This window comes from Eupeodes corollae, chromosome 3 (assembly GCF_945859685.1).
Source record: "Eupeodes corollae chromosome 3, idEupCoro1.1, whole genome shotgun sequence".
Taxonomy (NCBI): Eukaryota; Metazoa; Arthropoda; class Insecta; order Diptera; family Syrphidae; genus Eupeodes; species Eupeodes corollae.
The window spans coordinates 118,643,166-118,667,967 of record NC_079149.1 but is presented as its reverse complement, the minus strand read 5'-3'; the positions used below and the strand labels follow the sequence as shown (position 1 = coordinate 118,667,967).

At 28.7% G+C, this 24,802-nt stretch overlaps 1 protein-coding gene across 1 annotated transcript in view; it reads left to right on the top strand.

The window, feature by feature from the left end:
* Positions 1–24,802, top strand: part of LOC129949429 (uncharacterized) — a 297,671-nt gene that overhangs the window by 85,047 nt on the left and 187,822 nt on the right. Inside the window, exon 2 of the mRNA XM_056060884.1 lies at positions 14,283–15,054. Coding sequence (XP_055916859.1) covers positions 14,884–15,054 — 171 coding nt within the window. The 5' untranslated portion in view covers positions 14,283–14,883. The remainder of the gene's footprint in view (positions 1–14,282; positions 15,055–24,802) is intronic.

Sequence of the window (24,802 nt, the reverse complement as noted above, 5' to 3'; positions counted from 1 at the left end):
TTGAACTCTAAATCTTAAAGGCTTTTGTCAAAAATATAATATAAGGCAAAAATATTTGACAGATCTGTAACTGCAAGAATAGAACATACATATATCAAAGTATAAAGTCTTTACGTTTTGCGTAAGTTTTCATATTCGGTACTCGGTTCATAGTCTCTCTTGCAGTTTGGAAATTGTATTCAAGTTCACCCGGACGAAAAATAAAGCTTTTGCATACTACCTACCTTTTCATGCTTCTGGGACAAATATAATGTTCTTGAACTCAAAAAATACAACTTCTAACCTTATATTTTCAAAATGTATATAAAATGTATGAATGTTTACAAAATTTTACAAAAGAAACTCTTGACAGAAATTTCAACTTTTTTTTCTTCTACAGTAGCAATAAGAAAAAATAAATATCCTGAAAATAAAAACACACATACATATGTACATACTACATATACTACCTACAAATATATATACACATGCATTACATACATATCTACATATGTATATTTTCTTTGCTTTCAAGTAGTGTAATGGTCCCTATCCCAATAGATTTGACTTTTCTTTGAATTTGTTTAACAATAGAAAGCTAAGGAAGAAAAATAAAAAGTAAAACCTTTTGTGTGATATCCAAAAATAAAAATAAAACAAAATTTGAAATTCTGTCAAACTTACAATCCAAAACGAATTTTCTCTTTATTGTATTTTATTGTATTACCTATGTATAAGTATATATGTGTATGTATGTATATTTTTGTAAGAGAGAACTAAAAGTGGGTATATGGATAACAACTTAAACCTTTATATATATGTACATCTATATAGGAAGGACTATAGCAAAGCAGAACCACATCATCATACTTGAGACACACAATTCTTGATGTTTTGATTTGGCTTCAATCTTGTTCGAGTACTAGAATTTTTGTATAGTTTTTTTGAACATAAAGTTGAATGGATGAAATCAAGAGTTTGTTCCTTTTTGGTTGTTTTCCATCAGGACACACAATCATTGTGCACAAAGGTGTACGAGTATATCTTTAATGTTTCTATAAATAAGATTTTATTTGGATAAATCGATTTTGTGTGTTGCAATTGATTCTGATTATGGTGTTTTGGGAACTATAGTTTGTGTACATTTGTAAAACACTTCAAGTGCCAAGAGAAAAGGTCATAAAATCAAATAAAAAGAAACTAAACGTAGAGGTTAAGAAAAGGACCCTATTATAGTTCTCCAAAATAGTTTTGAGATTTTTTTAAATAGGGGATATGTTTCAATGAAATAAAAATTTCACTGCTTTAGATTTGTTTTATTTTAATGAGTTAGCTTTACCCAAAATTGATTAAATAACAACTCATTGAAAAAAACTAATAGGCTTGTATTTGTTTTCATTATTTTTTTTAAATGATTCTAAATTGAATATTGTGATTTTCAGTAAATAACAGGTCTTGCATTTTCGTAAAGATAGGGTTCTGTCGAAAAGTTGAACAAAAACTTGCTTTTCTTAAAATAAAAGTCTAAACATTTCTAAATGATTTGCAGAGTTAGCAAAAATATTTGAACATTTGTATTGGTTTTGTTATAAATTCAAAACTTAAATACATAAATCCAAAAATATATTTTGCAGAAAAATAACATTTGTATCAAATTGAGGGTCTAAAAAAATACATGAACATGAGGTTCAAGGCACCCCCATAACTCTAGATAAGTTTTTCTTATCAAAAATACCAGAAATTAGTACAAAACCAGGTACATATAAAGTACATAAAACAGCAAACAACTTCTTTGTAAAGGTGATATCCTGCTCTTTTATATGTGGGTTAAAATACTAAGAATCGAAGAATCGTTCACAAAAAAAATTGAAAATCGTTAAAGCAGATATCAATGAAATATAATAAAGACATAAAAGAATTTATTAATAGTAGTCCAGGAAAATTTCGACAAAACATATTTTGGCGAAGAGCTTTATTTATACTTCCTTAAAACGCCCTAATAAGGCTTCTGTTTTTGGAGCACAGCAAAAGATTTTAGCCAAAGGGGAAAGGGGATGAAGTACAATTTTTTAGGTGAATTACTAGAAACCTATAGTTCTTATTAAAAAAAAGTTCTAGGTATTTGGAGAGAAGAGTTCGAAAAATTGGAGTGTAGCCCACTTAGTGACAAAAGTATTCATATATATAGTATATTTTTGGATGATGAATTTTTAGGGTTGAGAAGTGTCAACTCGTTGTAATGAATTACCATATAAAAGCAAATACTCATAAATAATGTTTAAATATTTTGTCTCGATTGAATATTTCTATATTCCAATTTTTCTCTAAAAACTTTATTAATACAAGAATCGATTTTTTTTTCAATTGTCTAATATTTGTTTATTAAGTTCTCGAACTCGGTATTCAAAATAAATTAAATGTGTATGAAAATGCATAACTTAAGTTGAATTTAAAATTTTGTATATGCTTGTCCGGGCATAGTATTGAATTGTAATTTGCATATTTAAAGGCCTCTAAATTATTTCTCAACTTAGTTGAAGTTTTCAAACTAAGTTTTAAAAGTTTTATTTGATAGCATAACGTGTACAAAACCTTGAAATTATGAGTTATGCTTTGCTTTGATTTAATTTTTCTAGTTTAAGTTGATTTGATCTTAAATGAAAACAATAACTTTAAAACAACAAATACATTTTCTGAAATGTACAAAGATAAAAACTCAAAAGTTATCTTAAACTCGCAATAACAATAAAAACAGAATGACGCTAAACAAGGCAACATTCGTTTTTATACAATAAAACAATACAATTTTTTGAGTTAAAGGCAATATTAAAATGTGTATATTATATAACATAAGAACTGAAGTGAGATACGAATTAAATGTTATTTTTGTTCTCAAATTGATTTACCTCAACATATTGTTATGGCGTTAAAATGCTTTTGATTTATAGACAACAACAACAATCCAAGCTACATTTTAAAACGGTTTTTACTGTGACAAAGCTAACGGTAAAAAATCGATGATATTTATTTTCTGTTTTTATGAATAAAATATTTTAGTTTGTTATTAGAAATTTTATGAAATATATTATAACGTTGATATTGAAGGCCTTTTTGTTTTATTTGGAGAGCACTGCTATTTTTATGAACACAACTGTACATCTATATAGGAAGGACTATAGCAAAGCAGAACCACATCATCATACTTGAGACACACAATTCTTGATGTTTTGATTTGGCTTCAATCTTGTTCGAGTACTAGAATTTTTGTATAGTTTTTTTGAACATAAAGTTGAATGGATGAAATCAAGAGTTTGTTCCTTTTTGGTTGTTTTCCATCAGGACACACAATCATTGTGCACAAAGGTGTACGAGTATATCTTTAATGTTTCTATAAATAAGATTTTATTTGGATAAATCGATTTTGTGTGTTGCAATTGATTCTGATTATGGTGTTTTGGGAACTATAGTTTGTGTACATTTGTAAAACACTTCAAGTGCCAAGAGAAAAGGTCATAAAATCAAATAAAAAGAAACTAAACGTAGAGGTTAAGAAAAGGACCCTATTATAGTTCTCCAAAATAGTTTTGAGATTTTTTTAAATAGGGGATATGTTTCAATGAAATAAAAATTTCACTGCTTTAGATTTGTTTTATTTTAATGAGTTAGCTTTACCCAAAATTGATTAAATAACAACTCATTGAAAAAAACTAATAGGCTTGTATTTGTTTTCATTATTTTTTTTAAATGATTCTAAATTGAATATTGTGATTTTCAGTAAATAACAGGTCTTGCATTTTCGTAAAGATAGGGTTCTGTCGAAAAGTTGAACAAAAACTTGCTTTTCTTAAAATAAAAGTCTAAACATTTCTAAATGATTTGCAGAGTTAGCAAAAATATTTGAACATTTGTATTGGTTTTGTTATAAATTCAAAACTTAAATACATAAATCCAAAAATATATTTTGCAGAAAAATAACATTTGTATCAAATTGAGGGTCTAAAAAAATACATGAACATGAGGTTCAAGGCACCCCCATAACTCTAGATAAGTTTTTCTTATCAAAAATACCAGAAATTAGTACAAAACCAGGTACATATAAAGTACATAAAACAGCAAACAACTTCTTTGTAAAGGTGATATCCTGCTCTTTTATATGTGGGTTAAAATACTAAGAATCGAAGAATCGTTCACAAAAAAAATTGAAAATCGTTAAAGCAGATATCAATGAAATATAATAAAGACATAAAAGAATTTATTAATAGTAGTCCAGGAAAATTTCGACAAAACATATTTTGGCGAAGAGCTTTATTTATACTTCCTTAAAACGCCCTAATAAGGCTTCTGTTTTTGGAGCACAGCAAAAGATTTTAGCCAAAGGGGAAAGGGGATGAAGTACAATTTTTTAGGTGAATTACTAGAAACCTATAGTTCTTATTAAAAAAAAGTTCTAGGTATTTGGAGAGAAGAGTTCGAAAAATTGGAGTGTAGCCCACTTAGTGACAAAAGTATTCATATATATAGTATATTTTTGGATGATGAATTTTTAGGGTTGAGAAGTGTCAACTCGTTGTAATGAATTACCATATAAAAGCAAATACTCATAAATAATGTTTAAATATTTTGTCTCGATTGAATATTTCTATATTCCAATTTTTCTCTAAAAACTTTATTAATACAAGAATCGATTTTTTTTTCAATTGTCTAATATTTGTTTATTAAGTTCTCGAACTCGGTATTCAAAATAAATTAAATGTGTATGAAAATGCATAACTTAAGTTGAATTTAAAATTTTGTATATGCTTGTCCGGGCATAGTATTGAATTGTAATTTGCATATTTAAAGGCCTCTAAATTATTTCTCAACTTAGTTGAAGTTTTCAAACTAAGTTTTAAAAGTTTTATTTGATAGCATAACGTGTACAAAACCTTGAAATTATGAGTTATGCTTTGCTTTGATTTAATTTTTCTAGTTTAAGTTGATTTGATCTTAAATGAAAACAATAACTTTAAAACAACAAATACATTTTCTGAAATGTACAAAGATAAAAACTCAAAAGTTATCTTAAACTCGCAATAACAATAAAAACAGAATGACGCTAAACAAGGCAACATTCGTTTTTATACAATAAAACAATACAATTTTTTGAGTTAAAGGCAATATTAAAATGTGTATATTATATAACATAAGAACTGAAGTGAGATACGAATTAAATGTTATTTTTGTTCTCAAATTGATTTACCTCAACATATTGTTATGGCGTTAAAATGCTTTTGATTTATAGACAACAACAACAATCCAAGCTACTTAAAAAGCATTCAATATAATATTATACTTGACAGATTCGTTCATTTTTTTTGCACGTAATATCAAGGCGCAAAATGGTCCTTGAAAGGAAGCAGAACTTACAAATTGTTTTGCACCATAGGACATTTATGTGAAAAGAATATTATACAATATACATGTCTATATATAGACTATAGAGCTATATAACCCTCCCTCATGTACATTGACAAGGAAAAGTAATATTATGATATGATATTGGAAGTCCCTTAAGGGCTAACCAGTAAATATGACATGAAATAAAATCACTTTCATTTATTGACTGCAAATTATGTTTTATATTGTTTCATATTCTTGTATAAAACAATATAAGCAAAATAAGTAAACTTTGTATTGATTTTATGTACAACATAATATATCTACATGTGTACCTATATAAAATATAATAGATTATTTTATGAGTGTTTTATAACTTTATAGAAAACTTATATGCCAAAACAATACCAACCATACATCTGTTATAAGGACGATACGCCCACTCAAGATAGTTTATATAACAAAATAACAACAATAGAAAATTGTTTATCAAATAAAATATACATACTTACATGGTCAGGGAAAGCCATATGTGCATTTGTGTGATGTACGTAGGCGACCATCATTATATCATAATAATATTTTTTTCATGTGAAAATAGGGTTGGTTATAACGAAAAGAAACTTTATTTTTCTTCGAGTCCTTTTTTTCTTGTTCTTGGAAAAAATGTACTATATACATACTGATATCAAAGAAAGTTATACAACTTTTAATATGGTTATTGATAAGCTATAGCTGATACCTAACCTAAACTTCAACCCTATTTTGTTCGACTCGTTAACGAGTTAAAATATTGGCATCGTCGCTGCCGGGTGTAACAGACAAGTTGGTTATATAAAGTGGTGCCGTATTTCAGCTCAAATCTTCTTGTTAACACACTAACTTTTTTTTGGAATTGATGATTGAAAAAAAGAAGCCACATACACGTCTGCTACGAAAATCATAGGATCAGAATCATTAAATATTTAAAGATATACAAATTGTGCATACTTTTTGGTTAGGAATCACAAATGTATTTTCGAAAATGTTTGTTTTTGTTTCTGAAATATACATTAAAAGAAGCATACTTTGTTCAGATTCGTTGAATTGATAATGTTGCTTCTTCTCGATATTACAACTATGATCTTAATCAATTTTTAAAACAATTCTGTATGTGGGTGTGCATCTGTGTTTAGGACACCCTTTTTTTGGCGATTATATCTCAAGATGCAGGCACTAGAATTATCGACTTCATTCAAATAAATTACGCTTAGAAGACAATAACATGTTTTCGTCTTCAGCTATTATTTATTTTACCTAATATTACTTCCAAATAATTTTATACGTCGATTTATTTTTTATTTTGTTTTTGAATGATGGTAAAGTTTTCAAAAAACTTTAACAAAATAAAAAAGTTTTTTTTTTAAATTTTGTAAATTTTGTTGAAAAATTTAATTTACAATTCTTTTTATAAAAATCTTAGAAACAATTACTAATAATTAATACAAATTAATTAAGGACTCAAATATCTTGAAAATAAAAAAGACAATAACTTCAAACTTTCAAACTTAAAAATTAATTTTAAATTAACAAAAATATTGCCTCAAACTCTTAATACATATAGACAATTTTTTGTAAACAAAAATGTATTTATTTGAAAAAAAAAACAATTGATTTGGTTAAATTATAAAATAATTCAAATGAGGTGCCGCAACCGTCCATTTGAAATTAGGGCCTAGTGACTTAACCCTCTAATGCCTCAAACCTTTCTATGTGCGAGTAATTTTGTCAGGAATGGAGGGCTATTTTGAAAAATCAATTTTCATGCCAAGAATTACTCTTGTAATATTTGTCAATTCCTCGCAAGAGGCAGTACACGTGAAAAAACTTTAGACAGCACAGGCAGGATTTGAAGCCAAGACTTCTGGCATAATAGTCCAACGCCCGTTTTTTAAATTTATTTTTATTAATTTATTTTTAAAATTAATAAATCTAGAATAAATAACTAATTAACAACTAACTTATTCGTTCCATACGGACACTCTAAGTTAAAAAATAATACTTAAATTTAAAGCCCTTTGTCCCTAAGATCTATTTTACTGTAATTCATTTTGTTTATTTTGTGTTTATTAGAATATTTAAAAACTAATTTCAATATCTTTTTTTAGTTTTACTTAAACAACTACTTAAAATTACTTACTTACTAACTTAAGGTGGCGCTACAGTCCGGGTCGGACCTGGGCCTCAACCAACATGCGTGTCCAGCCAGCTCGGTCCCTAGCTAGCTGTCTCCAATTTCGCACGCCAAGTTGGTTGAGGTCCTCTCCCACCTGGGTGCGCCACCTGAGTCGCGGTCTTCCTCTGCTGCGACATCCCTCGGAATTGGATTCGAAGACCTTCCGGCCTGGAGCGTTGGTCCTTAAATATAACTTAAAACTAATTTAAACTACCTACTCTACCTATAAGCTACTTAAAACTAGAACAACCAAAGCCGCAAATATATCTATGTAACGTTTCTTGTTTTTAATTTTTTATTTTCCTTTTTTTTTCCTTATTCCATGTTTTTTTTATTTTTTGTATTATTTTTTTTGTGCCCCAATTCCTTTTCTACTTCAAACTAAACCCTAAAACTATAAAACAAGTACGTAAGCCAGCCAAGGCTTAAAACCACATACCGACTACCCACTATCAAATGCCGATTGAAGCCACCAAAATTTGTTCTCCCGCTTCATCCGATCAGTTCGGTCCTGTTCGGATACAGCCCTGCTGAACCAAAGGAGCTCTGCTCCGCCTTGTGCCATGACGTCCCGATTGTACAGGAGTCGCCTATCCACGGTTCTTCGTCTGACGTGGTAGATTAGCGGAACTGCCAATCAATCCTGTATCAAACCGCATCTGTCTAAAAAGAGGAATGTGGAATGAAGCCGTTCAAGCGTGCGCTCTCAAAATACTCATCGTTCGTATAGAACACTCCGAAAATTGGTGGTCGAAGACACAGCTCTTGCAATGTGACCTCGAACGAGTTTTATCACGAAATTGTCAATTTTGTTGATTCAAGGACCGATTTATAGGACCTCGTTGGAATAGTAATGCACGTAAGAAGATTCGACTGTTCAATGTAAACCTATACAGCGTCGCAAACACTACCGCTCGAACACCCGAAACTTCTCCATCTGGGAAGGGGCAATGCTGAACCATCCAGGACAACCATAAACGATCATATGCCGAATGAGGCCCATGTAGCAAATTACCTTCACTCTGGGGTCGAGCCAACTGCTGTAAAACAGCCTTTTTGTCAGAGCGAAGGCTCCTCTGGCCCTGGCAGAGCAGCATTTATATGTCTGTTGAAATATAAATACTGATCTAACCAGATACCGGGTTCTTCACTACACTTTTGCTCGCTAATCGCTGCCCGTGAAGATCAACTCTTCCACGTGGCCCCAGCCAACGAAGTCCGCAACGGAATAAGAATAATTTTAAAAAGTTGAAAAAACCAATAATAATAACGCAACAATTTGGTTGGTTTCATATAGTAAAATAAATTAATCAAGTAATAGAAAAAACTTAATAAGTAAACATTAACAAATTTAGTATGATTTGAAACACAAAAATAACAATGTTAATATGATTTGAAACATAAAAACATGAATTTTAAAGTGATTTGAAACACAAAATTATAAAGGTTCAAATAATGTTAACTAGCCGAAAGATTAGACTTTACGTTGGGAAACTATTTCGAAAAGTAGGGCGTGCTTACAGAAACAAATAAAAAAATGGATAAAAACAGGAATATAACTTCTCTTTTGAAGCAATATATTAAAAGAAGCCAAGTTAAAAAAAAAAACACATTTTGAGAAAAGTTTAGAAAGAGTTTGAATTTCCACAAGATCTGTAGTAAAAATATTGATATTTTTGTTTTTAAAAAGCCTAAAACGATTCTGCCTAAAATCTCAATTTCCAAGTTTTAACTCAATCAAACAACTTTAGGGTTGAGGACAAACGGTCGGAACAACCTGACTTAGTTTTGTATGCTTGTCTAATATCATAATGTCATTTTTTTAACATTTAAAGTTCTTCCTCTTAGGTGTGTTATGGTTAATTTTTAAGAAAATTAATAGCGTCAAATTAAAATCATTATTTGCTTTAAAACATCCTTAAGTATATTAAATTAACGAAAAAGAGTAGGTCTGCTCCGAGTTTTAATATTTGTTGACAATATTTGAAAAAATCGAAAAATAGTTATACATTTTTCTTAGCTCCTTTATCCCTCAAATATCATTAAAAACTCCATGAATGGTTCGTATTTCTTTTATATATTAAATATTTTTACATAAATGGCCCAATTTAATAAGTAAATGTATGTATCAATAATAAAAATAAATTCACCCAATAATAATTTTTAATTCCGACTACAAATATTTAAAACAAAAAATACATTATGCCAATAAAATTGATAAATATTTAAATAACAAATTGAAAATTTAAAAAAAATATATAAAATGACATCACAATCATATCAAAAAATTTAAATTAAAACACAAAAATGAAACATTTAGGCTGTCATCATCGATTTTTGTTTTTTTGCCGAACGCATTCATTCCAGCATGAGGGTATTTTATTATTTACGAGTATTTATTTATTTTAACCATCAAACTTCAAATCCAAAAGCCGTACAAAAACTTTTTAATCTATTATGGTTCAGTATTTATGTGCCTAGGTACAGTTATATAATAGCATGTCTGAAAAATGACCACCAAGCACTAAAAGGTACAGTGCAAAATTGAGAATCGCACAACAGAACAATTTATTGAAACTATCGTTTGTTTTTAATTTAATATCCATTATATACAAATATATGTTTAAATATTATCTATATTTTTATTTTTTGGTTTATGAGAGCTTGAGCTCCAAAAGAACCAACAATGTACCTTTATTTTTATCTCAACTTACACATGAATGTGCTGCATTCAACTGCATCCCGGCTGACTCGCTCTTTTTATATAAAAATTTACATATAAACGTATATAAGTTGATGTTTTGAATTTATATTTTTAAGTTTAAATCTCCCAGCTCCCACCAAAAAAATAATTTTTAAATGGTAGTTATTTTCGTTTCGTTTATTTTATTTTTTTTATTAAATGAGTGCCTTCACCGGGAATTGAGCACGCCCGGCACTTTATCCGTACTGAGGTCGAGGACGCATTCATGAATTAAATTGTTTTTTTTTTTTAAATTTCAATTCTTGTTTGAAGTATTTATAATTTTAATTTAACTCAGTTAAACAGACAGAAAAAAACTATAATATTATTGACCTGTTAATTGAATGTAGATTTAAAATTAAATTAAATTAAATAAAATAGATGTGTTATTCCTCGAAAATTGCCAATTGTTTCTTTTCCTTTATTTTTTGTTTCCTTTTTTTGTTTAAATTTTTACTATGCCAATTTAATGTATAATTAATTATATTAAGCAATCCTCATTTTTATGACAGGATAATCTTTTAATGACTGTTTTTTTCTACTTCTTCAACCAAACAAAAATGTGCTGCAACTATAATATTATGCAGAAACAAAGACTTTTTTAAGTTGACAGATTACCATTAGTTAAAACCGAAATAGTTTCCATTTTACATTGGATTAGGGATTTTTTAAGTGCTCTTCAGCACTGAGTTGAGTTTTTAAAAAGGAGATTTTCCATGGAAGAAAAGATTAACCAGAAGGGATCCTTTTGATTAAAAATAAATACTTCACGTACAAAAAGCTTATAAAACTCATATTTGCTTTAAGTACGGATTTCGTTTAAATGTGTTGCTATTTGATTATTGTTATTAATTAATTAAGTTAATTCTTCTCATTTATAATTTACGTGTGACAAAATGATATTTAACAAATTTTGTAATTAGTTTATTTAAATAATAATACAAAAAATTACTTTAGTGAAAACTTAATACATTTTTCTAGTAAATGCTGATTTAAAGGTTTTAAGTTTTTAATATAATTCAATGAAGTCAGAAGGGATTAACTTGAAAATTGAAAATTTTTGTTTCATATATATTGTGGCTAATATTTTTGTAAGTCGAGGCTATTTCACAATAAATTCCATTGGGTAGAATTTCTGCGGGTTTTTTTCAGTTGATTTTATATAATTGTTTGTGCTTAATTTTAAAATTTATTATAAGTTTTAATAAAATATTCAGGGGGGATTTTTTGATCAACTCAAATGGTTGTAGTTTTCGACTTTTGGGTCCTTTATGAGTGGAAACTCCCTTCAGGTTTGATGCACATGAATAATTATAAATAAATATGCTGTTACACATTTTTATTCTAATTAAATATTATCAGAAATTAAAAAAATATCACATTTTTTTATTTTAGAATTTTTAGTTTAGGGAGCTTTAACAGACCATAGATTTTGTGGTTTGCTTAAGTTTGACGCATTTATATAATTTTGTATATATTTTTTTTCAATATTTCACAAAATTGTTGAAAAATCTTCAATACTTAGTCGTTTGTCTTCACTTATCCAATATAATCGTGAAAGAAACACTGAAACATTAATTTATTCTTTAACATAAAGAATGCGAAAACATTTTTTCTGATAGTTTTTCGAACAATGCTATCACATCAAGATTTTGAAATACAGTAGAACAGCAAAAAACAGACATTATCTAATAATAAGAAACTAACACCAAATTTAAAAATAATGTGTAGTTTATTAATACAAAAAACTGAACAAATATTTTCCGAACAAAAATAATATTACCACGTTTTTGCCAAAAATTAAAGCTTTGGGCTTTGAATTAATTTTTTGTTATAAAAAGCATTGTTTTAACATTTGGCCAATTTTTTTAGACAATATACAAATCTTACAAAAACACTTATATTGGACTCGAATAGTTTGAGAAACAAAACTTAAAAATGTTTTTATTCTTCAAAAAAAATGTGTTGGTATTTTTTAGAAAATTTGCATTTTTTATAAAAAATACAAGCCTTTAAAAATTACTACTACAAAGCTGTGGCAGCAAATAACTTTTCGGCCCAACTGTTTTAGCTAAGGCAAAACACATTGGATCAAAAGTCACAAAATACTCATTGCACAAAAACAGTCCACAAAAACAATTACGAAAGAATATTTATTTTTTAATTTTTGAATTGTAAATATTTGTATTTTATAGGAAAATCTACAAAAACAACAACAAACTGATAAAAAATGAGTTTTGACTTAAGTGTTTTGAAAACTTAAGTATTTTGAAAACTTTTTGGAAATATCGACAACACGAATGGGCAGGTATCAGTGTGAGCTGCATCCTACCATCCTTTCAAGATTTAATTCTAATTAAGATGAATCCTTATAAAAAATTGCATTTGATTTTTGCATCAAGAAACAAGTTCAATTTTATTACTTTATTATTTGAAACACACTATCTTCTTCATCAAAAAACTAGATTTAAAATCTATACCTTATCGCTATAAAAATCGTTAAACGTTTTTAAATATACATATACATACATTTAAAAAAAATATACTGAACCGGAATTAATTATAATTTATTCAGAAAATTAAACTAAAATGAACTAAAGTACACACCTCCTTACATTTTTTATTTAAACGCTGTTTAAGCTTTTATAATAAATTGAAAAATCATCTGTTAAATTAATCAAAAATAAATCTGGCAAATTAATTACAATTAAACTCAGGATAAATTTAAATCCCATCATCAGACCCCACTACTATAATATCGCCTTCCCTTACAAAAATTAATATGAACTCGAACTTTCCAATAACACCTTCATTATATAAACCTCCTTATATTTAATTCAGATCCATTCCTTCGTATTATCCATTTACCTCCTTCAATTTGTTTTTATATTCCTACCTTACGCATATATATACCTACGCAACACACGCATTGATAAATGGATAATATAATAAATCAAGGCCAATTATGGTGTAGATATTCCTTCCCTAACCAAACCAACCAACATAAAGTTGGCATTGCCACTCATAATTATATTTCAACACAAATACAGAAAAAAAAAGTTGTATACAACATGTATTATGTATTGCATCAATGCCGGTTCATAAAATCTACCCCAACATTATTTACGTACTTCCCATAACTTAAACCACCTCCTCCAATCGAATAATAAATCCTCAAATGTCTATATCCATTTCGAATTGGCATACCCAATAATAACGAGAGTAGCTCTATAGAAGATCCAAGTTCGAGTTCGAGAGTATATTCATGGCTAACATTTTTCTTATAAGTAGGTAGTAGATATTCTGTAATGTATGTTGAGAAATTATTTAAGCATGATATTCACGTCCCAACATTTGGGTAATAAAAACACAAAGCAAAGCAAAGAAAGGACTACGCCACCACCACCGTGCGTCTCTCGGTCGTCTCGATACAAAACAAATACTTTACTTACAACATCACACCCTTCAGAGAAGGCATCAAAATCATAAATCATGAATTCACTACATTGCGTTGCGTATACGTTTTTCTTCATCTTTGCTTTCTGTTTTTTGTTCTTTTTCGCACATAAAATCTATACGTAGGTTGTGAATCCTTAGGAAACAACTCTGATTTGCAACCAACAAAGAGTTTGTTCAAATCAGGAAATGGTATGGAGTTGGAGTGTATGGTCATCCAACATTGGGTCCTAAAATGCCATCATACATTCTCCTATTAACTGCCCAATTTAACCTAATAGAACTACCTCTATTATATGGACTGGAGAAAAACGCTCCCAGCGGTCCTATTCGTTCCATCTGATTTATTACTATTTTAGGTGAGGAGGAATGGAAAATAGGAACACGGAATAAATTCTTCTGTCGATTTTTCCGAAATTTCCGCAAAAAAAAAAATCACACACTTATTTCTTTCTCTTTTACTTTATTTGCAGACATTTAAACATTTTCTTTCCCTTTTTCCACACTTCACAGGTTCAACAGACAAACATCCTGCTAAAGATGATGTTCTGCATGATACGACTCACAGCATCTAACGGCTTCTACCAGCAACCAAAATTATTATCATCCTGTTTTATAGAATACACAAACCGGAAGTTGAGTCAGGGACGTTTATTCATCATAATAAAGTCAAAAACTAGTCCTCGTATCAAAAACACATAAAATCGAAAATGCTATTATGACAAAACGATAGCACGAACAAAAGATAAAAATAGTCCTTGGCACTTAAAAATAAATACATAACTCTACTCCATATTATATTCATCGATTAAAATACAACAACAAACAAAAAAAAACAAGCCATTGTTGTAGTAAAGGACATTAATTTAATAGTGCTGAAAAAGTTAGCACGTCTGGGTGCAATTTTTCATTGTAATAACTTCAAAAAGAACATCATCACTTTGTGCAGGAGCTGCAGGTGTGACTTCCCTACACAGCCCGCCATAAAGTGACACAAGGCTATAGAAATAAAAACAAAAAGAAAAACACTAAAAACAATGCGGATTCAGTTCCTAAGTAGATAACCAACTGTCTATACTAACAAATGAGCAGGATTACTAAAAAATCGTGACACATGGCTATGTACTATTACGCTAGTAAAATATCAGCAATCGCCTGCGGAACACGATGTAAGCAGACGGTGCTACAAAAATCCAGAGGACAACGCGATCGTGACAAATTTGATGCATTTGGATATATTCACGATAACGAAAACGCTATAGATATGGATTTTGGATGTCAAGAGGTGAGTTATCTTATAACTTTGATAAAATAAATAATGTAACTTATCATTCTTCATTTTCAATGATATCTGAACGATAATAATATCTATCTTTTCTCTTTATACCTTTTGTTTGTATAGCGTGAGAAAAATTCTACTTGAATTGATTTATTTTAAGAGTAAAGTGTATGTGTGTATAGGTACTTAAGGATATTTCTATATACGAGTATAAAGAAAAGCCTCCTATAAAAGGTCTCGTTGTCGTTATTATTTAAGAAATATTTTATGGATGAAATAGTATTGGGCGTATGATAAAGGCTGTTCAATTTATCTGACAATTCAATCTTATTATTTTTGTTGTTTTGTGTTTTCGTTTGTTTGCTCTCAAAATATGGGTTGGTTGTTGTGATATAGAGATTGCAAATGATAGTCATAATTTTTCCTCAAAGTGGATAATGTCACAACCAGAAGAAAACTAAGGAATATCATACATAGAAGGAAGCTTGATGTGTTATTATTGGTTGAAAGAGTAGCTATTTATATGGGTCATAAAGCTGAAGAAGTCAATAACCACCCATTAGATTTCCTGAAAGCCAAAACAATAAATTAATTTTTATTGTTAAAAAATTCGTCAGCAGTCGTCAGTTGTGGTAATCACAAAAGATTATTAATACTCAGTAGAGATGTTAGTGTTATTTACTTTTTTGTTTGGTTGAATTAAAAACTTGATAATAGTTTTTATGATATTGGTATTCTTATGAATATCCATTTCCTTAGAATTTTGTAGTAATTGCCTAGAAATTTCTCTTAACATTTAAAATTAATATATTTTTCTCTTGAAATGAGAACAAAGATTTCAATGGCTTTAAGTTAGTTCCTTAGAGAATTCCTTTTTTCTATAATATTTTTAGGATTGAATAAAAAGAGCTTTTAATTAAACCAAATTTTAAAGGTACATTTTTCTAAGTATGTGCAATAGAATATTAATTTTTTTTTGTCAACAAAAACACATTTCCTCTATTTCCAGAAAAGTTTTTATTCAGTCTTTGCTATTTTAGAAAAATTGGCTTCATAACATTATTACAAAAGCAGTTAGTCGAAGACTTAAAAATCTCTTAGTTTGAAATTACTAAAGTCGGTCCTGATTTTTAAAAATTATAACTTCGGCGTTTAACGACGTTTGAAAGGCCAAAAATCTAAAGCCATATTTTTCTTGGACAAAAAGATAGTAAGCAAAAAAGACTTTCAGCTTGACAGAAAAGACTTTCAGAAAAGACTCATGAATCAAAAACGCGATCGATGACGTCATTATAAATTCAAAGTTGAAAAATTTTAACAACATAATTTTAGATAACGAAGAACGTCTTTGATAAGTCGTAAGACTGTATAAAATATGCATGCAATAGTTTAACAAAAACATAAATAATAAAAAAACATAAATTTAAAAAAAAAATCTATGAAAATTGGTAAAAATTGATGTTCGACACAAATTTTTTGAGGAAAAATAAAAAACTGACTAAAATAATGATTTGTCTTACACAAGCATTTGATAAAGGTTTTAAAAAAAAGTTGACGCTGTACTTTTCTTTAAATTGAAATCCTGTTACAGAAGAAAACGGATTACATTTTTATTTGGATGCCTACTTCTTAAAGTTTTTTGAAATGTCGAATAACTAATTACAAAATTTTGATTTCAACATTTTTAAAGATACTGTTAGAAGTTATCCGGTGTTGTTTTTTTTAATTTATTTTAAGAATTTAAAGCAAAGTCGAAAAAACAGCATTCTAAGAAATTTAAAAAAAAAGCCCATTGAAAAGATCCCTTAAATGGTTAAAAACTTTAAGGATTTTTGAATAAACAAATTTATTTAATTTTAATTAACATTTTTAAAGTTACTAAAAAAAATCTTACTTTAAAAAATGTTGAATTATAAATAAAAGATAAATCTATTCAAACATTTTAAGTATAGCACATCTGTCAATTTTGGCATATGTCACTTTTGACATTTGATCATATACCCCTTTATCTATTGCCATTTATTCTCCCCCAGTTTTTCTCTTTAAGCTAATTTTGCTCATATTTGTTGATAAGTTTCATGCCAGGTAAGAAATCATTTTCTTTAATTTCAAATTTAACGTTTAACTCCCAAAACTCTTTGGCAATAATATTTTTGAGGATCGATAGTTGCACATATTTATAGAAAATATGAACTTCAAGGCTTACTATAATTTTCACTTTTAAAATAATGGACAGTGGATTCAGCAAGTCTTTTTAAAGCTTTAAGCATACGTCACTTTTTAAATCTGTCACGTTTGACATCTGTTACTTTTGACATCTGTCACTTTTGACATCTGTCACTTTTGACATCTTTCAATTTTTACATCTGTCACTTTTGACATCTGTCACTTTCGACATCTGTCACTTTTGACATTTGTCACCTTTGGCATCTGATGGACTTTTCTTGTTTTATAGTCCAAATTAAATTGCCAACAATAACTTTAGATAATTTAAAGGGTGAACTTAGTATCCATGAAGTTGATGTTAAATTATTTTATATCTACAGGGTCAATCAAAAGTGACTTCGTAATTTAATTGATGGATTAGCAATGAGCACCAGCTTCATGCCCATTTGGTCGCGTTCGGAAAGGAAATCAGGACTTTGGTTTTCATCTCGGAAAGTTTATCATGATCTTTAATGAATGCACTTTCTAAGTTTAACAATAACATTTTAGAACAGACCAGGAGAGAACATTTACAGAGAAAGTGAATCACAGTTTAACTTTCATGTTGAACTCCGCAGGTTCGGCAATGAGTTTGTGAGGGATACCCAACCTTCCTGCATCCTCTCTTTTATCAGCCAGTGTCCGAACTGTCGGAAATATTGAGAACATTTTGCCTTACAAGAGGAATATTTTCCCTTTCTCCTATGAAGCTATAAAGAGCTGATCGTTGCTGGGACAACTTATCAGTCCGTTCATTACCATCAATGCCTATAACCCAAATAAGAGTGACACGAAGGTTGATGTTGAGGATGGATAGTTCATCCCGACGGTATAGAGCATATTTTGTCCAAATTGATAGCCATAACAGCCGCCTAGATGTCAGTACAGATAGCAGTGTTTTTTTTTGGTTTGAAATTGATTTAAGTATTTTGCATGCTTTTCTTAATGCTTGACTTAAAAAACTAAGGACAATAATTAAGAAGATTCCCGGCCCAACTTCACACTCCATATTTGACCCGTCATGAAAGAGTGGTATCGAAGTCTTTAGTAAATGAACCATCCTCCCAATACAAAATTAAAATCTTTACTGAGGTTTGGTAAAAATTGATTTTCGACTAAAATATATTTTCAGGAATTTAAGATATTGGCTTAAAATTAATTTTATCTTATAAGAAATATTGCTTTTAGCATTCAGTCAAATTTTAAGAAAAATTAAACTGACAGTTTTTTTACAAAAAATAAAAACCCTAAAAAAACAATACTTAAACTTGGTAAAAATGTACTTTCGACTCAAATATCTTTTGAAAATTTAAAAATATTGGCTTCAAACTATTTTTATCTCACAAAACTTGTTTATAAAAACAAATTGAATAAAAACAGAGATTTAATTTTTTGTTTGAACACATTACAATTTGGATACAATTCATTGGTTGGTCCCAAATTGATATTCAAAGATATGCGCATTTTAAGGTTAACATTTTTCTCTTAATTTATACGATTACCTTAATAGAAGAAAAATTAATTCTGATACAGAACACCTCTATTACAACTATAAAGGTTTATATGTGGTTTATGCATTAAAAACCACACCATAATAGTGTAAGAAATATATATTTTTTGAAATTTATATATAATTTTGGTATTTTAATTGATTTCTTAACAACCTACTAAAATCCGTTTTTTTAAAATATGGTTTGTTTCTAAAATAATATCGGTGAAATTTTTTGTTTTCGCACACACAAGATCATCAACATTTTAGAATTTCCCTGTCGTATGTGTGGATCCATGGGATGATTTTCTATCAATTAAAACTCGAATTATTTCATTTTAAATTTTAAAATAATTCAATGGAATGCATATCCAATATTTGCACTCATATTTTTAAAATAATCACTAAAAATATTCGATTTATTCTATGAAATTACAGTTGGTTATTTTTTTCTTGGAACACAATATCTATTCAAATAAAAATTAATCATTAATGAAATGAATTTCAAGCACTTACTCTGAACACACGAATGCATCATTCACATGTTTTTAATACTATAAGAATTCAATAAAAAAGTTTACAAAAATATTGTTTTGTCGATTCTGAGTTCTTATATAATATGGCATCAGAAAATTTACTTAGAATTCAGGAATAGCTACTTATGATATTTGATTCATCTATGCATACGAAGTAATATTTTCAACCTTGTTTAAGAATGCAATTTGATTTTAAGTAACACTTGGATTGATTTCTATTGAAAAACTTTATCTATTCAGTTTCAGAACTATCAAAATCGTATAAAATCTTATTACTGAAACCAATCGTATCAATTTAATGAAAATTTAAAGAAAATCCCCTCAATAGATGAACTTACTATTTAAGATGTTAACCAAAAAGTATATATAGAAATAAGTAGATGTATCATATCACCTTTCCACATGCATTACATTTCTCCAATTCTCAAATTCTAAGAAATGAAATAAAGCTTTTCCACATCAATATTTTCTATTTTTTTCTTGGCCTGTTTTCTTTTTTTGTGTTGAAGATTTTGACTTTCTAAGAACATTGATTTCATCTCATAGAAAACCACACCCTTACGATGTAGAAATGCCAATCTTAATTTAATGGCCATTTCTTCGCAGCATGTGGTAAAGTGTTTGGATATATTTTTTGTTGCTTTGTGTTTTCAACATTAAAGCAAATGTCGACACATTAAGGATGACATTGATTTTTGTTTTACTTTCCAATTGCCAAACACGTGTTAGGGGAATTGTATGGTCATTTTTATGAATTTCAAAAAAGAAAAATCGAATGAAATCAGAATCCATAATTCAATTTTAATGAAATAAGAATCATGAAACAGATGAAAAGGAAATACAATTTGAAAATAAATTAATTGATTATTCTTCCTTTTCAGTTCTTAAGTTAAATCATCCATATTAATATTTCATTAAGAAATTAAATTTAAATTTTCTTAAACATTCAAAAATATCACTTTTATAAATATTTAGAAATAAATAAACTGCTTTATCTTTTTCATCACACAGAAGCTTTTTTGATTTATGTAAATGAGGAATTTTTGCTGACGGTTAAATTACTTAAACAAACATTTCACTCAAAAATTGATAAATATAATTATAATTTTTTTTCTGGATTGGTTTTCTTAATACATTTTAAAAATTGAATAATTATAAATATATACATATGTAATTATTAATATGCGCAATAAGTAGCGAGTAATTTTTATAATATCATACATTGTTACTTCTCTGATGCGAGAGCTCATATATTATGGTTCAAACTTCCAGGAATCAATTAAGTTTAATAAATTTTCTCATTTGAATAATATACAGATTAAAAAAAAATGTATGGGTATTACATTGCTTTTCATCAGACATTTTTATTGCAACTTGACGGAATTTTAATTAAGTTCGTGTTGATGCATTTAAAAAAAAAAAAATTATACAGAATATGTATGCTTTTATTATGTATATTATAAAATAACGAATTTTAAGGTTTATTCGCTACATCAGCTCATTTTTTAATAATTTTAAACATTTATACATTTAATCAACGAGTAAAATGTCAAACACTTTAAATCAGCCCAATCAGAATTGTAATTATTTTTTTTCTGATGTAAAGTATTTTTGGTTTCTTTATCTTGTTTTTAATTAAAAATATACGTATGTACATATGAAGTGTTTGATGGATGCGGAATTTTCGGTTTAAATAAGCATGATTGTTTATATTGACAGTTAACTTAACTTTTCAATTATATTATTAACTTAAAGAAACTTAATAGGTGTACGAAAATATGTCTTTGGTTGTAAAACCAGGAGAACTATTTTTTATATAAGCTTTAAATGTAAAATTACTAGCTGTACCCGCGCGCAATTAAAATAAATTGAAGAACAATAATTTTAAAGCAAAATCAGTATACACATATTCAATTAATTCGAAGATATTTTATAGAGTTTGTTTATTTCAAAAAATTGTGAAATAACAAAGTTTTATTGAAATGAAGATACACTGCCAATCACTAGGATGAGGCCACATATTTTTCAACCGATTTTCGGTCCGATACCTGTTGGAATTTGTTTAACCCGGAAAATTTAACTACATGAGAGTAGGTACATATTTTCTTAAAACAAAGTGATACAATTATAGGGTTACTTAGAAAAGACCGTTGGAATTTCCCTACATTAATGAATGAGCTACCTAAAAAGGATATAAAAAAGTAAGTCACTAGGATGAGGCCATTGCGAATATTTCGTTGTAGAAGTTCAGATCAGAAATTTTTTTTTAAATTTGGGTTACAATATTTAAGAACGTTTTACAAATAACTATTTTTATTAAATTTCAAATACAAATGGGTTCTGGAAAGACGTTGACAGTAGCAGAAAGAGGACAAATCGATGCTTTCAAGGAAATGGGACTCTCAAGCCGAGAAATAGCAAGGAAGCTGAACAGAAGTAAGACAGTTGTAAACAACTATCTTGCTGATCCTCAAAACCATGGAAAAAACCAAAAAGGACGCACAGCCCAAGCAACAACATCCCGAGAAAAGCGGTTAATTTTACGTATTGCTTCAAATTCTACTCAATCAGCTACTAAAATAAGGTCCAAAAGCGGAGTATCAGCCAGTATTTCGACAGTCCGAAGGATAATAAGAAAAGATGGTACTATCCAAAAATGAAAACTCAAAAAGAAACCTGTTCTAAAGCAAGTACACAAGGAGCTGCGAATGAACTTTGCAACAGAATATGTCTCTTGGAGCAGTCAATGGAAACGCGTCGTCTTTTCGGATGGAAAAAAAGTTTAGCCTTGACGGCCCCGATGGATACAACTTTTATTTCCATGATTTAAGAAAAGAGGAACTAATTTTGGGAAGACATCGCAGCCGTACATCAGGTGTTATGGTGTGGGGAGCTATCACCTACTATGGCAAAATCGAATTGGAGTTTCTTTCTCTAACAATGAACGGAAACAGCTACAAATACTTGTTGGAACGCTCATATCCGAAGATGAAAAATATTTTTGGACCTCTGCCTTGGATTTTCCAACAAGACAATGCCCCCATCCACACTTCCAGGGTTGTCAAAAGCTGGATTTTATCAGAAAACGTAAAGCTTTTGCCATGGCCACCCTATTCACCGGACTTGAACATAATCGAAAACGTATGGGCATGGCTATCTCAAAAAGTTTATGAAGGCGGTAGACAATTTGAAGACAAGGACTCCTTAATTGAAGCTATCCGTGATGCCTGGGACGAGATTTCACTTGACTATTTAAAAAAACTTTATGATTCCATTCCAAACCGTCTAATAGAGGTCATATCGAAAAATGGTTTGCATACTCATTATTAATTGAGAAAAACTTAATAAATAAGTGTTTGAAAACCAAAAACTGTAAACATTACTTTCATTTTTTTGATATTTTATAAGATTTTTCATGTGGCCTCATCCAAGTGACGCACTTTTTCATACTGTTTTTAAGTAGCTCTTTAATTAATGTAGGAAAATTCCAACTGTTTTTTCTATTTAACGCGTTAATTTTATTACTTTTTTTAAGAAAATATCTACCTACTCAAGTGTAGTAAATTTTTATTGGTACGAAATTTCCAGCAGGTATAAAGAACGAAAATCGGTTGAAAAATATGTGGCCTCATCCTAGTGATTGGCAGTGTATATCTCGTTTTTTTCATCTGGTGCGTAGACAAACAAAGCAGAAGGTTTTCCCACATGTAAGCAGGCCTCATAGAGCTGTCCATGTGTAACGAATTCAAGAATTCAATTGGATAGTTGACAATCTCGTCTTGATTTTCCACTGTACCGATGGACTTATATGTTTTCGTTTCACTGGGTATTGCATGCTGAACGGTGAAGTTGGTTGTATTCACATCGATGTGTTTTTGGGTCCTAATATAGCACGCGTATTGAGCCACTAATGGTTTTAGGACTTTTATGCAATGTTTGGAGACACTTTTTGCACTAATTCTTCAATGTTTTCTGTGTAGATTCATCAACTTGCATTCGCCTATTTTCAATATCCATTAACTGTTTTCCAATTCGGTGGTGAATGTGTCCTTGTATTTACAAAATAAAAACCAGTCAGTATTAACTGAGTTATAAAAACTTTTTTCATTGTGAGAGTACAATTTAGAATTAGCAAATTTAATACGTAAGAATAAGTAATGTAAGTTATTCTTTAACTATATTTTATGTGAGTGCAACAAAAAAAAAAGAGGCAAGGATGAGACTCACACTGATAACTTCCCATTCTGTCTGTCGGTTGGTCTTTCTTTAAAGCTTTGTAGGTGCATTGTTAAAAAAATTAAATTTGTTAACAATATTTTCAGTCGAAAAACAATTTTTACCAATTTAAGTAGCATTTCTTAAAAGTTTTTATTTCTTATATTAACAAATACAAATAAATTTAAAAGATATCGATAAGAGAACATCAATTTTTACCAAATTTGCGTATTATTTTTTGTAGATTTTATTAAAAAAAAAAAAAACAACTGAATATCGAAAACAACATTTTCTGTGAAATAAAAACAGTTTGAAGACAATGTCTTTAATTTTTCAAAAGTTTTTTGAGTCGAAAGTAAATTTTAACCGCAAGTCTTAGTGTTGTTTTTTTTAAGGTTTTTATTTTTTTTAAGAAAAATTTTTAATCTGATTTTTCTTAAAATTTTGCTGTATGTTGAAAACAATATTTCTCATAAGATGAAATAAATATAAAGCCATGTCTCAAAGTTTTGAAAGCGTATTTAAGTCGAAAATCAATTTTTACAAACTTTTGGTAATTTTTGTTTAAGTTTTTGATTATCTCAAAATTTGTCCGAATGTTGAAAACAATATTTCTCATTAGATAAAATTATTCGGAAGCCATGATCTTAAATTTTTGAAAAGATATTTGTGTCGAAATTCAATTTTTACCTACTTTGAGTAATGTTTTTATTTTTTATAAAAAAAACTGTCAATTTGATTTTTATCAAAATTTTACCAGATGTTGAAAACGTTATTTTTAATTGCACGAAATTTTCTTGAAAATAAAATCATTGTTTTGTTCGTAAAATTTTCGAGGTGACATATATTTTTTCTCATTTTTTTTATTTAAAAAAAAATACGTTACTTACGATCGTTTTTTAAAAAAAATTGAATATTCGATTTTCGAGCAAGAAATTTGGGGAGTACTTTTAATTTTTTTAAGTAAAATAATTACACTATTAAATTGGAAAAAAAAATATTTATTCATGTTTAACATAATGATGCTCCCCGTTCAAAAATACAGAATTTTTGTTAAAATACAAAAACCTGTTTTTGAAACAGCAGCGATGCTCTTATCTTCTTTTGTATTGGAAAGTTTACGAGTAGTATTCCATGTCCGATTTTTGTAAAATTTACATCCCTTTTGTTTTTATTTCAGAAACAATAAAAGTCATATCATTGATCAATTTTAAGTTGGTATTAGATTTAACCGCATCAAAAACTTTTGAAATAGAAGATAAGTCTAGAGACTATGTATGCTTTAGAAAGTACATACTTTAATGTCTCT